The sequence below is a fragment of the Gigantopelta aegis genome, chromosome 1 (assembly GCF_016097555.1).
Source record: "Gigantopelta aegis isolate Gae_Host chromosome 1, Gae_host_genome, whole genome shotgun sequence".
In the NCBI taxonomy this organism is placed as follows: Eukaryota; Metazoa; Mollusca; class Gastropoda; order Neomphalida; family Peltospiridae; genus Gigantopelta; species Gigantopelta aegis.
In genome coordinates, this window is record NC_054699.1 from 29,892,260 (window position 1) to 29,908,373 (window position 16,114).

The following is a 16,114-nucleotide window of genomic DNA, read 5'->3' on the forward strand; positions in this document are numbered from 1 at the left end:
TGAGCGGTCCCAAACTGCCTCACATTACCAGCCTCGATAGTGCCGGACGTAATGCTGGTAGGTACTGGGTTCGCAGCCCGGTACCAACTCTCACCCAGAGAGAGTTTTAACGACTCAATGGGTAGGTGTAAGACCACTAACCCTCTTGTCTCACTAACAACTAACCCACTGTCCTAGACAGACAGCCCAGATAGCTGAGGTGTGTACCCAGGGCAGCGTGCTTGAACCTTAACTGGATATAAACACGAAAATAATTTAAAATGAAGAAAGAAGAAAGAAGTGTTTTATTTAACGACGCACTCGAAACATTTTATTTACGGTTATATGGCGTCAGACATATGGTTAAGGACCACATATATTTTGAAAGGAAACCCGCTGTCGCCACTACATGGGCTACTCTTCCGATTGGCAGCAAGGGATCTTTTATTTGCACTTCCCACAGGCAGGATAGCACAAACCATGGCCTTTGTTGAACCAGTTATGGATCACTGGTCGGTGCAAGTGGTTTACACCTACCCATTGAGCCTTGCGGAGCACTCACTCAGGGTTTGGAGTCGGCATCTGGATTAAAAATCCCATGCCTCGACTGGGATCCGAACCCAGTACCTACCAGCCTGTAGACCGATGGCCTGCCACGACGCCACCGAGGCCGGTAATTTAAAATGAAATGCCTCATATTATATATTTTGGCAGACAGGTGTAACATTGTTTCGCCGCGGTGCTCTTTATTTAAGCACTCTATAGCTGTATCAAACAGATAAATATGTTGCGTCCCACGCGTCCGGTTAGGATATTGCAATTGAAATCAATGATTTCTAAAATAATCGCTCATGTCGCTCGCAGCTAGTTAGGATATAGCTTAAAGTTGTATGCTAACCGGACGCGAGCGATTATTTTAGAAACCATTGATTTCAATAGCTGCATCCTAACCGCACTTCTTTGTGGCGATGCAAGAAAGAAAAAAGAAGATATGTTTTATTTAACGACACACTCAACACATTTTATTTACGGTTATATGACGTCACATATGATTAAGAACCATAGATATTGAGAGAGGAAACCCGCTATCGCCAATTCATGAGCTACTTTTTCAGATTAGTAGCAAGGGATCTTTTATATGCACCACAACTGGTGTAACAAAGGCCGTGGTATGTCCTATCCTGTGTGTGGTGCATATAAAAGATCCCTTGCTGCTAATCGAAAAGAGAATCCCATGGAGTGGCAACAGCGGGTTTCTCTCCTCCCCCCCCCCTCCCCCACTCTGTGAGAAAGTGCATATAAAAGATCACTTTCTGTATTATTAAAAATGTTGAGCGTTTCCTCTGATAAAACATGTCAGAATTACCAAATGTTTGACATCCAATAGCCGACGATTAATTAATCAATGTGCTCTAGAAGTGTCGTTAAACAAAGACAAACTTTAAAGTTTAACTTTATTTTTTATATCTAGTAAGTAGCACAAAGGTGGAATTTACTCAAGAAGCAAGACGATGTGTAGCCTACTCGATAGTATTTCCCAAAAGAAACAACAACGCTGGGAAGGGTTCGAGGGTTTATTCTCTCTATCACACCATACGCGTGGTTCTGTAAAAAATATACTACTCAAAAGAATTTAAGGGTCAGACGATATTTTCGAAATTATTTTCTGAATGTCAATTATATTAGCTAGACCATAATGTCACGCATGGTATTGTTCCATTTTGACGAAAGTGGGTCTAAGCAACCCATAAATGAATTAAAATCCACTGTCATTGACACTGTCGACTAGTTCTAATGGCGAAAACATGCTTACATTTGCACGTAAATTAGGGCGAAAGCGAAAGGTCTGCTAAGTGCCCATAACTTGCTTTTTCACAAAGCGCTTCATTTGCAAGCTTTGCATGTGTATTCCATGTTCCCAATGCTGAATTTCCGTATAATTGGAGCTTGCGTTCGTGTACGGTGCACACTCCAAATTCGACAATGGTACGACGTCAACTGACTATCGAAGATCGAGGAAGGGCTATTGCTTGGCTTCAGGATGGCAATACGCAAAGAAATGTTGCTCTGAGACTTGGTGTCAGTCAGAGTGTCGTTGGCCGACTTTGGCAACGGTACCAAGCAACGAATTCTGTTTGAAATCGTCCACGTTCGGGAAGACCCCGAAGCACTACAAATAGAGAGGACCGCTACATCACCAATATGGCTCTACGGCAACGCACAACCATTGCACGCCGATTACGTGACAATCTGCGGACTGCGACTGGAACTCGAATGTCTGATCAAACCATACGCAATCGTCTGAGAGCCAATAATCTACGCTGCCGTCGCCAGGCTGTTCGATCACCACTCCTACCACGTCACAGAATGGCCAGACGTCACTGGTGCACACTTCATCTGCGGTGGCAACGTGTTCAGTGGGGTCGAGTGATGTTCACTGATGAGTCCAGGTTTAGTCTCCAGTTCAACGACGGTCGGGTTCGTGTCTACAGACGTCCTGGGGAGCGCTTCGCTGACGTTAACGTTAGACAACGTCACCGGTTCGGTGGTGGCAGCGTCATGGTGTGGGGCGGCATCTCTATCCACCACAGGAACCCCTCTATGTGGTGGATGGCAATCTGAATCGAATCCGCTATCTGAATGAGATTATCCGGCCGTTGGTTCTCCCAGGCCTTCAGCAGATTGGCGGCGGGGCAGTTCTGCAGGATGACAATGCCAGACCCCACCGCGCCAGGGTGGTAACGGACTTTCTCAGACAACAAGGTATCGCCAGGATGGATTGGCCAGCATATTCGCCTGACTTGGCCCCAATAGAGAACGCCTGGGACGAATTAGGCAGGAGAGTTCGGGATAACCATGCCCCCCCGGCCAACCTTCATGATCTGGGTCAACTTCTTACGGCAGAGTGGCAGGCCGTTCCCCAAGAGTTCTTCAGACGTCTGATCAACAGCATGAGGCAACGATGTGTCGAGTGTATTCGCGCCAGGGGTGGATTCACACACTATTAAACGAATGTTCTAAAGTGTAAAATCCATGTTTGACAACCTTCAACTTTGACAGCATGTCATGCGACTTTCTTGTATACAGTGACGTTTATTTGTGGTTGTTTGTAAATATGGAACTATAAATAAAAAATTTGGTGTAGTTTACATCATCAATCTAACACACTCTGAAACCTATTTGGTTATAAATTTTTGACCCTTAAATTCTTTTGAGTAGTATAATTACAAACAATAAATACACTGATAATAACAATTAACAACCCTCGACTTAATCATAAAAATAAATTACAAATGTCATTACATACCAATATATATATATATATATATATATATATATATATATATATATATTATATATATATATATACTCATTTAAACCATTATCACAATTATGCCAAGTTACTGGCATAATACTTTCCTTCAAAAATATACCTATACGTTTCGGTGACATTAGTGCCAAAAACAATCATCAAAATAATTACATGCATTTAAGATAATTAAATGCGGTTATAATTTTTTTTTACAAAAAGCAGTAAAGACTTGGCAACATTATTGCCAACGTCACTCGATTACAAAACAAACAACTTCCCCATTTCAAATGCTGTCAATATAAAACAACGTTCGGCTTTGTATGACAAACATTAAAATAAAAACCATTACAGAATACAAACCGGAACGTTCGATTTTCAAAAAGAAAATATATATACATAAAATACTCGGTTACAGCACAGGTGAAACAAGTCACGTACGTTGGTTAAGACGCACGTGAAACACCTTCGCTGCAAGAATTGCATGTAATACAGAAATAGACAATACTACTACTACTACACACCTTCGCTGTGGGCGATGAACCGTATAGGATGATAACACTACTACATGTATCTGGGCTTCATCCTGTGAATAAATGGGTAAAATATAAGCTAACACTCAAATGGATAATAAAACTACAGCAATTAGACATCTCATCCAACACTAATCACCAATTCTGCTTATACAATTAACTTGCGCCTCTATCTATAATTATACGTTTAATAGTATATATCCAACACCTTTACTTTATTACTGTTTATAAAGTTAACTCGTCCATATATATATTTATTCGTTTAGTGTGTTTTAGTGAATTCAATATTTAAAACTTATTTACGTAGCATTAATTATGGACGTTCAAACACTTTTCCACATTATGCATTATATTTACATATATCTAAAATAATGTGATAAACATTATAACAATTAATACATGCATATTAGTCAAACCTGTAAGTGCCAAAAGAAAGTCTGAAGACAACGAAAGGCTCAGGAAAAGTTAAAGGCAAGTCGTCGTAAGTATGTAACGTGTACTGTGACTGTCTACACTCAGCGCTGCACGGACCTGACTCACGATCACGTGACACCAAATACACATAGCCATTCCAGTATGGCGAGAAACAACCATAAAAGGCTTTGTCTAATGCATCAATATGATATTCTCAACGCAGATCGAGAATATCCTATAATAAAATAAATAGAATCCTAAAATAATATCAATAGTAATAGATAAAATGTGTTATTTATATACAAACGGCCAAATATTTATTCCCCGTTATTTCCCTTTCTGTGGGAAAGTGCATATAAAAGATCACTTGCTGTATTAGTAAAAATGTTGCGTGTTTCCTCTGATAAATACATGTCAGAATTACCAAATGTTTGACGTCCAATAGCCGACGATTAATTAATCAATGTGCTCTAGAAGTGTCGTTAAGCAAAGACAAACTTTAAAGTTTAACGTTATTTTTTATATCTAGTAAGTAGCACAAAGGTGGAATTTACTAAAGAAGCAAGACGATGTATCAAAGGAGGAATTTACCAAAGCTAGAAAGTATTTTCTGATCGAGACTAAACTGCGTTCTTTCGGGTAATTACTTTTACTTTCGTTTTCCAAGAACTGTCAGATCAAATTAATAGCAGTATTTTTAAAGGTAAGTACTGTAAAAAGAGAATTGTTCTTTTGTTAATGAAATGATTTATAACAAAATTAGAATAATTCATGGATAGTTGGAAGGGAATCAACCTCCCTAAAAAAATTTAAATATCTTATGATTTATTCAATATGGTATGCTAAATTCTTAATTTCAAAAACAAATATTTTAGCTAGATTTCATAATTTGTACTTCTATTCTGACAAATATCTTTAAATAATGTTTTGTTTTACACATTTCATCTGTTAAACACAGGATCTAACCTCATTAGTGGACTCTTATGTAATTAAAAGAAATAAGGAAGGAAATGGTTTAATTAAGGACGAATATTCAACACATTTTATTTACAGTTATATGGCGTCAGACATATGGTTACAGACCACACAGATAGAGAGTGGAAACCCGCTGTCACCACTTCATGCGCTACTCTTTTCAATTAGCAGCAAGGGTTCTTTTATATGCACCATCCCACAGACAGGATAACACATACCACAGCCTTTGATATACCAGTCATGGTACACTGGCTGGAACGAGAAATAACCCAATTGGGCCCACCGACGGGATTCGATCCCAGATATTGAGAGAGGAAATCGGCTGTCGTGACTTCATAGGCTATTCTTTTTCGATTAGTAGCAAGGGATCTTTATAAGTACCATCCCATAGACTGGATAACACATACCACAACCTTTGATATACTAGTCATGGTGCCATGGCTGGAACGAGAAATAGCCCAAAGGGCCCACAAACGGGGATCAATCCCACAATGACCGCATCAAGCGAGCGCTTTACCACTGGGCTACATGTTGTTTCCCCACTATATTTTAGTGCATTCAATTTTCAAGTTACAATTACTCAACCCCCACCCCACCCCACCCCATCCTCCGATATCTTTATTAATACAAAATAAAAACAAAGCTACAGTGTTGTCAACTATTAGAAGGAAAATTTGTTTTATTTAAAAATGCACTCAACACCTTTTTTTAATTTATGGTTATATGTTGTCAAACGTATGGTTACGGGTAACACAAATAAAGAGAGAGGAAACCTGCTGCCACTATTTTGTGGGCTGCTCTTATTCATTTAGTAGCTAGGGATCTTTTATATCCAATATCCCATAGACAGGATAGTACATACCAGAGCATTTATTTTACCAACTTAGATAATATGCACTGGTATCAAATTGTAGTTGATGTTAGATTTCCTTTGTGTATGGAATAAGGAGTTGTTGAAAACCAAGTTGGCCATATCACATTCAGTTCGAGTATTTGGCTATTCGAGAGCTAGACGGACATTTGGACGGTTATGATTGCTCTCTCAGCCAGATATAACAAAAACTGGATTTCTGCTCAGATACAAGAGAATGGATAAGGAATCGTTTGATCAATTTATATTGTAAGTTAAATCACAAGTGTATTAGTTGGTTTTATACCAAGTGAAATTAGTTTTGCAGATTTTAGTTTGGTCACTTAAGATAATTATTTGTATATCAAGCCACATGATTTCAGTTTTATGGAAAACATTATTTCAGTTCCATATCCTGTGATCACTGGAACCCATCGGAAACAGTTTTTCAGTAATAATGGCAATTGTGAGTATGTTATATGATAATGGCTAACAGACATTCAGTTCCATGATTTTCCTAATCTGCTAATGACCTGCTACCAGAAACAGTAATATTTATTAATTTTCGTTAAATCCTGTGGCTTGGTATATTTTTATTATCAATAGGAAGGAAATGGTTTATTTAATGACGCATGCAACACATTTTTATTTACGGTTATATGGCATCAGGATATGGACCACACAGATTTTGAGGGAGGAAACCCTCTGTTGCCACTTCATGAGCTACTCTTTTCAATTAACAGCAAGGGATATTTTATAAGCACCATCCCATAGACAGAATAGCAGATACCACGGCCCTTGATGTACCGGTCGTGGTGCACTGGCTGTATTATCAATAGAGATAGAAAAAAAAAGGTTTCCTGTAAACCCACTCAATCTGCAGGTTAGTCAGTTTAACATTCTTGTTTCTTAACTTCATAAGTGTTTTCCATTTCTTGCAGACTCATTTGTACATCGATCATTTCAACAAGATGCCTGCTTCCTGTTCGTTTTGTTCCAAACATCAGACGAACCCTCTGAGGTGCTCTGCATGTCACGTGGCAGTGTACTGCTCCAAGGAGTGTCAGAGGAAACACTGGAAGTCACACAAAGACCAGTGCAAGAAGATCCAGAAACAGACAGGTGCACTGGAAGGTGAAAACAAAAGTACGAAAAGCCACAAGACCGTTGACAATCACAATGATCCCAGAGGCACCAGTTCTGGTTCTAGAAGTACAGAAACCAACAAGACCTTTGACAATCTCACTGATCCCAGAACCACTAATTCTGGTTCTAGAAGTACAGAAATCAACAGCTCCAAAGCAAAAAAAACTCCCAGTTCGACACCAAGAGAACAGAAGTGTCCATCCTGTAAGACATTTTTTAAACAAGGATCAGGCAAAGCGTGCCCATTTTGTGAAGAAACTGTGTATTGCTCAGCCGAGTGTCGTTCCAAAGATGTTAAGGTCCACCACGACACGTGCAAGACAAAAGACGATATGACGTTTGTAAAGTGTTCTTTGACTATGTCTCGATCAGGTGGCCTGCAGGTAAATGATGTTTCTCCCATCACTGTGTCAGATTTCACAGATGATGGTGCCTCAGCAGCAGCAGGATCTAATCCCACAAATGGGAAGGAATCCGATTCTACTAAGATTGAGGAATGTCGTACCTGCAAGTCGAGGGATGCACGGTTGAAGAGTTGTGCCAAATGCAGCAAGGTTTTCTACTGCTGTAAAGAATGCCAGAGGGAAGACTGGCCGTCACATAAGAAGGAATGCCTGAACTTAGATGGTAAAATTGAAACGGAGGAATTTAAGAAATGGAAGAAAGAGGAGGAGCGTAAAAAGCGAGCGGGAACGGCTGATCCCAGACTACAACACTTCATAGATATGATGGAAATGATAGACCAGAGATCCGAACACGAAATGCGCTTTGTGTAATTATTATGTTTTGTTTGGCTGTTTAGAATAAGAATATGTTAAGAACTCAGGGCTCACTAAAAAAAGAAAGAAATGTTTTATTTAACGACGCACTCAACACATTTTATTTACAGTTATATGGCATAAAACATATGCTGAAGGACCACACAGATAATGAGAGAGGAAACCCGCTGTTGCCACTTCATGGGCTACTCTTTTCGATTAGCAGCAAGGGATCTTTTATATGCACCATCCCACAGACAGGGTAGTACATACCACGGTCTTGCGTCGCAGGATCAAACCACCTCGGTGGATCAGTTCAGCTGATTGAGATTTTTTTCGTTCCAACCAGTGCACCACAACTGAACAAAAGAAAGAAATGTTTTATTTAACGACACACTCAACACATTGTATTTACGGTTATATGGTGTCAGACATATGGTTAAGGACCACACAGATTGTGAGAGGAAACCCGCTGTCGGCACTACATGGGCTGCTCTTTCCAGTTAGCAGCAAGGGATCTTTTATTTGCGCTTCCCATAGGCAGGATAGCAGAAACCATGGCCTTTGTTGAACCAGTTATGGATCACTGGTCAGTGCAAGTGGTTTACACCTACCCATTGAACCTTGCGGCACAACTGAACAAAGGCCATGGTATGTGCTTTCCTGTCTGTGGGAAAGTGCATATGAAAGATTCCTTGCTGCATTAGATAAAATGTAGTGGATTTCCTCTGATGACCACGAGTCAGAATCAGCAAATGATTTACATCCAATAGCCGATGATTAATTAATCAATGTGTTCTAGTGGTGTCATTAAACAAAACAAACTTTAAATTTTAATTAATCAATGTGCTCCAGTGGTGTCATTAAACAAAACAAACTTCTTCGTTTTTTAACCTGGTGAGATGTAATATTTGTTGAACTGCTGCCTTACTGTCAGAATTATCAAACGTTTGACATCCAATAGCCGATGATTAATTAATCAATGTGCTCCAGTGGTGTCGTTAAACAAAACAGACTTCTTCTTCTTTCTTCCTTCCTGAACCCTAAAAACTTGGACACGCTCTCTGTCTGTCAGCCTTGGTCCCATCTTGTGATGTTTATTTATTTATTTCTCGTGCACAACTCATTACACTGTGATTTAAGATTATTTTTAATTGATGCTTATTATTAATTCAGTGGTAAAGCGCTCTCCTGATGCATGGTCGGTCTATAGGATCGATCCCCGTCGGTGGGCCCATTATAGTGAAAATCTTGTCCCAGCCAGTGCACCACGGCTGGTATATCAAAGACCAAGGTATGTGCTATCCTGTCTGTTGGATGATGCATATAAAAGATGCTTTGGTTCTAATGTACAAAGGAGCTGGAATAAGTCGACACCTGCACCCATGACAGGCGTGCACTACAACAGCTTGCTATGAATGTGCACGTTAAGCCCTATGTCCTGACGAACTACTGAACAAGTGTAGTGGGTTTCCTCTTTAAGACTATACAAAATTAATGTTTGTCAGAATTATCAAATGTTTGACATCCAGTAGCCGATGATTAATAAATCAATGTGCTCTAGTGGTGTCGTTTAACAAAACAAATGTTTAAGTTCACTTTTGATTTTGTTTTTTAATTAATGATTTTTATACTTACCTTTTTATGATACCCAATAGCCAATGTTTTTAAGATATAACCGAAAATAAAATGTGTTGAGTGTGTCGTTAAATAAACCATTTCCTTCCTTCCAATATTTGCAGGCCCTCTCAACCATGTATGTCGATAGCAGATGCTCGGGTGTTGGCAAGAAACCATTACCCGTTGCTTCACATCATCGAGAATCTGCGTGGGATACCACAGGAGTGTCTCTTTTTCACACCTCGGGACATGTCCACCGTCCTCCTGGCCAGAATTTCGAGATATCATCCTTACAAAAGACGTCACGCTGTTCACGTCGAGGTAACTGTTCAAACTGCATGTCAGATACACAGGTGCCGATCCAGGGGGAGGCACAGAGGGGTGCCTGTTACCTTTTGTGTCATAGATGTCAAAAAATAATAAAAGCCTGTTCAAACACCTCTTAACATGTTTGACTCCCTCCCTCCCCCTCCCCCTCACAAATGCCTGATGCAGATCCAGGGTAAGTATGGAATCTACAAGGGCAGATGTGAGATTTTTGTAGGAAAGAGTACAATGTTGGCACCTAGTGTTCAGGGAAGACGTGCAGCAATAAACAAGAGGGGTGGGACGTAGCCCAGTGGTACAGTGTTCGCTTGATGCATGGTCGGTGTAGGATCGATCACCGTTGGTGGACCCATTGGGCTATTTCTCGTTCCAACCGGTGTTCCACAAGCTGTGGGATGGTTCATATAAAAGATCCCTCGCTGCTAATCGAAAAAAGTAGTCCATTGGTTAATTGCGATTGTCGTTTAGGAGGTAGACATCCATTGCTACCTGTTCATGACATCATTCCATAATCAACATAGTACTTGACGTCACATAATATGTAACACTGCATGCATTCCTTTTAGTGATGTAATATATATCAGCTGAGAAAAGGTATGACGTCACAGTACTAAAATAGAATGCAGTGAATTTTATAATAATTATACTAAAATTATAAGAATAATTGAACTAGAAAATCTATCTGGCACTCATTCTTTTGTAGATGGTTTTTCTCGTCTCAAGAAAATCAATCCTTGGAGTGAGCTTTAGTGAGCTTTAGCGACCTCCGGGGATTGATTTTCTTGAGACTTGTATCAGAAAAACCATCTACAAATGAACGAGTGCAAGAAACTATTAGTCTTATAAAGTAGTTTGGTGCACTGTCATGATCAACCTGCCTCGGTGGTGTCGTGGTTAAGTTATCGGACATAAAGTTGGTAGCTAGGTACAGGTTTCACAGCCCGGGAACTAGCTCCCACCCAGAGCAAGTTTTAACGTCTTAATGGGTAGGTGTTAGACCACTACACCATCTTCTGTCTCACTAACCACTAACCAACAAACAACTAACACACTGTCCTAGACAGACAGCCCAGATAGCTGAGGTGTGTGTCCAAGACAGAGTGCTTGAACTTTAATTGGATACAAGCACGAAAATAAGTTTTAATTTTTTTTAAATGTGATGAACTTCCATCGGTGCCACTACAGGTCTCAATAAAAGTGTGCATGATTGCCATCCACATATTCACGCATACCGGTACTTCCGTTAAAAATGCGTCGTGTTTTTGCTTTGCTTAATGCTAGCCCTGGTCTTTGTGCATAGGAAACAGATCCAGTCAATTGAAGTCGTTGCCTCATCCACCCAATCACACTCTTACTGACATTAAAGTGCCTCGCCACTTCTCGTTGACCGTGTTCAATCTGTATCCGACCTACTCCATTGCCCTTCTCAACATTAGTCAAAACACGACGCATTTTAAACTGAAGTGTGCGTGAATATGTGGATGGCAATCATGAACACTTTTATACCCATGGTGAGAACGCTTTGCACGGGCACAACATACAGAATTTCAGACATGGGTGTGTTGAGACAACCCATTTGTTGGGGGTGATAGTAGGTACATGTGTTTGCATAACTTTTACCATTTTGTTGTGGCATCTAACCGGAAGTACCATTACTCATATTGAAATCCAAATGCTACTCAGGAAACCTCACTCTGGGCCTAATCCATGAAGGCCATACATGTATACCTTCTTTCATAATTAGTGTGTTGGACGGGCATCGTTAACATGTGTAGTACTAACAATATGAGTGACCCTTCAATAGTGACGCTCAGTATAGATAGTATGAAATGTTTTAGATGTAATAGTACAACCAATGTATGTCTTCAGAAGACTCAAAAGCCTCTGCAAATGAATCTAAGACGATTCCAGACTTTCTTGATGGCATTGGTCACAACATCCACATTTCCAAATACTTTTAAATTTTTGAATATATGATTTTGTTAATTGATGCATAGTGCTGTATTTAATGTAGTTTTTATAAAATCATGTGAAATATGCTAATTATGGTTGTTTTTAAGACTTACGGTATTAAAGACTATATAATGTTTCTTCCCCCCCCCCCCCCATTTCTTTTTCACCAGTTTCCCTTTTTTCTAGCACATTTTGTTTCCTGTTTCCGAATGTCCAAACTAGTGGTGTTCATTCCCATTGGCATTTCAGGAATCTCATGGCTACAAAACATTTCTCATGGCTACAAAACATTTCTCATGTACGAAAATAACAACTTTAAAAAAAACACGTGAGAATTGAATGGCTTTAATGCACTCGTTTACCCTTCTCTTTTTCAGGATTCTCTTGGGCAGGAAACATTTGTGATGTTTTATTTCGACAATGACCCCAAACCATATTTCTACTGGAACCTGGTCATTCCTGGAAACTACCTATGCTTCCGTGGTCCGTTTTTCCACCACTTTCTGGAGGGAACCACAGGAATTCGAGTAGACGACCCTAGTGAAGTGTTTATTATTCACAAGGGTTTAAAACGTAAATAAACATATATTTCAAAGAAATGAAATATGAGCAGAATGGTTTTCAGTATTCTAAGTATTAATTTTTTTTTTTTTTTTTTTTTTTTTTTTTTTTTTTTTTTTTTTTTTTTTAAGATGATTAAGATGTTTTCAATGGTTTAAGAAGTAAATAATAGTTTAAATGTTTTTTTAAACATGATTGATTTAAAACATTGTATTTCAGTTTAAGAAGTATTTGACAAGGTTGAGGGGTTTTTGTTGTTGGTTTTTTGTTTAATTTTTAAACAGATTAAGGTGTCTTTCAGTTTAAGAAGTAAATGACAGGTTAAAATATGGTTGAGATGTTCTCAATGGTTTTGAGTTTTGTTTTCTTTTAAACAACCAGCCTCGGTGGCGTCATGGTAGGCCATCAGTCTACAGGCTGGTAGGTACTGGGTTCGGATCCCAGTCGAGGCATGGGATTTTTAATCCAGATACCGACTCCAAACCCTGAGTGAGTGCTCTGCAAGGCTCAATGGGTAGGTGTAAACCACTTGCACCGACCAGTGATCCATAACTGGTTCAACAAAGGCCATGGTTTGTGCTATCCTGCCTGTGGGAAGCGCAAATAAAAGATCCCTTGCTGCTAATTGGAAAGAGTAGCCCATGTAGTGGCGACAGTGGGTTTCCTCTCAAAATCTGTGTGGTCCTTAACCATATGTCTGACGCCATATAACCGTAAATAAAATGTGTTGAGTGTGTCGTTAAATAAAACATTTCTTTCTTTTCTTTTTCTTTTAAACACGATTGAGGTGTCTTTCAGTTTGAAAAGTAAATGATAGACCTGTTTTGATTTTTTTTCTTTTAAACACGATTCAGGTGTCTTTCAGTTTGAAAGGTAAATGACAGACCTGTTTTGATTTTTGTTTTCTTTTAAATATGAATAATTAAATTTTCTTTGTATCTATACGCTTTACGGCAAACTGATTGGTCCAGAGGTGCTTACTTTTTTTTCGTTCAAAATCATTTTATACTAGGTCCAATGACAAAAAAGAGCGTGCATAAACAAAATATAGCATCATTACATATAAAACACAAGCCATACTTATTAAAAGTTAATGTATCAACTATATATTACCACTTGTAATAAAACATTAAAACTTTTATAAAAACTAAACAATAGACCAAAGAACAAATACAGCTGATGAACCAGATACATTGAACACCACCTCATAAGAATGAAAATAAGTTTTTATAAAATGTTTTTTGTCTCGCTTTTATGAAGTATTATGTATTATTTTATGTATTATTTTTCTAATGCCAGCAGTATCAGCATCAGCATGAACTTTTGCAATAAAGTTTCGCGTTTAAATCTTTCTCACAAACTATAATTCCTAGATCAATGAAACTTGGTTTATAGTTGCAACTTTCGATGTTCATCATAGTGCACCAAAAATGTTTATGATGTAGGCAAGGCTTTTAATTCTGCGGAATTCTTATCTAAAATACTGCTAATATAGTGAAACCTCTCAAAATCAGACCCTCTGGTAACCGGAATCCACGCCAAACCGGACATTTTTCATGGGCCCTTTTTAAATATCTGTACATAAGAGAACCTCTCTAAACCGAATACCTCTTAAAACCAGACTTTTTACTTGGTCCTGGGGGTGTCTGGTTTAGAGAAGTTTCACTGTATGCCATCAAGCAGATTTAAAATGCAGGGCTCGAACTTAACAGCGGCACTGACGGCAAATGCCGTCATTGAGATATAAATTGCCGTAGGTAGAGCGCATCACCGATGGCACTTTTGTGCCGTCAATAAAGCTCCTCAACAATGTCGAAATATATATACCGTAGTGTACATTATCTGCCATTATTTAACATTTGCACATTTAAAAGATGTCTACATATAACAAGATGGCCTTTTAGTCAGGTATATTTGCTGCAAATGTTAATTTTAAAAAACTGCCATAGGCAGGCTCAAAATTGCCGTCGGTCGACTGTTTTACCCATAGCAATTCTTTTAAAAATTGCTGTGGGAGATAAATTCTTAAGTTTGAGCCCTGAAATGTCATGACAATAAAGGTCTGAGGAACTAACCCATGTTATAAATTTACTAGTATATGTTGTTTAGACGTAACAGTTTTAATCTTGGTTAACACTGCCCATGCAGATACAGAGCTTCTTAGCCTTCTAGAATTTTTATGAAATCCACTGGCCATGGGATCAGTGATTTTAAAAATCTCCTAGCCACAATTAAAAATTCACTAGCCCTACTTTACTTTAAAATTAGTACAATTTTACTAATGGTAATAATTGGATATGTCACTTAAAGAAGGATATAGAGCTTAAAACCATTAAGATTAGGTATTGGGGGCAGGATATTCATATTTACAAAATAGACTTAAATGAAGCAGTTGACAACTTGGGTTTTCACTAGCCGTCGCGCATGGCAATATTAGTTATTAACTAGCCCAACATTTAATATCACTAACCATAATCTAGAAGCCCTAAGATATAACGTCTTTCAGTGGCTTAAAATATATGTCTTTGCAGGGTATGCAGGAAGGAGTCTACGGCAAGCGAAATTTCTAGTGGGCTCAAGTCATGATCCCTCCGAAAATATGTTATAAAATGACAAAATTCACTTGAGCAGCAGGGGATTTCGACACCCGAAACCCACCCCTGCACACGCACCTGCTTTCAGTAGCTTAAAGGGACTAATCCTGAGTTTTCAGCGCTAGCAAGACTTCCATTTTGCTCCCCCAATAAAATAAACACATCCTACTTTTACCTCTTTTTTTTTCCTTTTTATATCAAGCATTATATGGATAAATATATTTGGAATGACCTTTGGTCGTATATATTTCAAATTTCATTTGGCCATTGGAGGAAATAATAAACTTGTACATAAATATTTTTATTTTAGACCGAAATTAATATTGATTAAGACACTACAAAATATTAGTCACCACTTCCTGGGCTACTCTTTTCAATTAGCAGCAAGGGATCTTTTATATGCACCGTCCCACAGACAGGATATTACATACCACGGCCTTTGTTACACCAATTGTGGAGTACTGGCTGGAACGAGAAATAGCCCAATGGGGCCACCGACGGGGATCGATCCTAACCCGACCGCACATCAAGCGAGTGCTTTATCACTAGGCTATGTCCTACCCATCCCTATACATATACATATAGAGATATTCATATTCTAAGCAAAGAAATATAAGTAAATTCATTTTTAATATGTAAAAATATTTTATTGGCCAAAAACTTTCTAAAACATCTGCAAACTCGGGATAGTTCCTTCAAAACATATAATGTCTTTCAATACATGAAGAGTTCAGGTGCAAAACGCGATATATCCATTTTTAATTTTGAGTAAAAATGGGGGTTTTAATTGGCGGTATATCGCGTTTTGATAATTAAAAAAAAAACGGGGATTTACCCAATACAATTTCATAAGGATCAATCACGTTTTGCAGCAAATCAGCGGGCCTACGATTAGCCCTTACTGACATACAATAATGGCTTTAACTAAGCCTGAACTTTGCGCCTGAACTCTTCACATATACCAGTGCATCTAATGTCTTTCAATATATATATATATATATATATATATACACACACCAGTGCATCTAATGTCTTTCAATGACTTGCAATTGATATTCGTAACAAAGGAATAAAGAATTAAAAGCTACATTTAA

General features: G+C 38.6%; 1 protein-coding gene across 1 annotated transcript in view; it reads left to right on the plus strand.

Annotated features, from left to right (window-relative positions):
* Positions 1–15,500, plus strand: part of LOC121375303 — a 35,811-nt gene extending 20,311 nt beyond the window's left edge. The window contains exons 5-8 of the mRNA XM_041502728.1: positions 7,003–7,979; positions 9,708–9,906; positions 12,243–12,438; positions 14,958–15,500. Of these exons, the coding sequence (XP_041358662.1) occupies positions 7,003–7,979; positions 9,708–9,906; positions 12,243–12,438; positions 14,958–15,034 (1,449 nt within the window). The 3' untranslated portion in view covers positions 15,035–15,500. The remainder of the gene's footprint in view (positions 1–7,002; positions 7,980–9,707; positions 9,907–12,242; positions 12,439–14,957) is intronic.
* Positions 15,501–16,114: the final 614 nt, after the last annotated feature.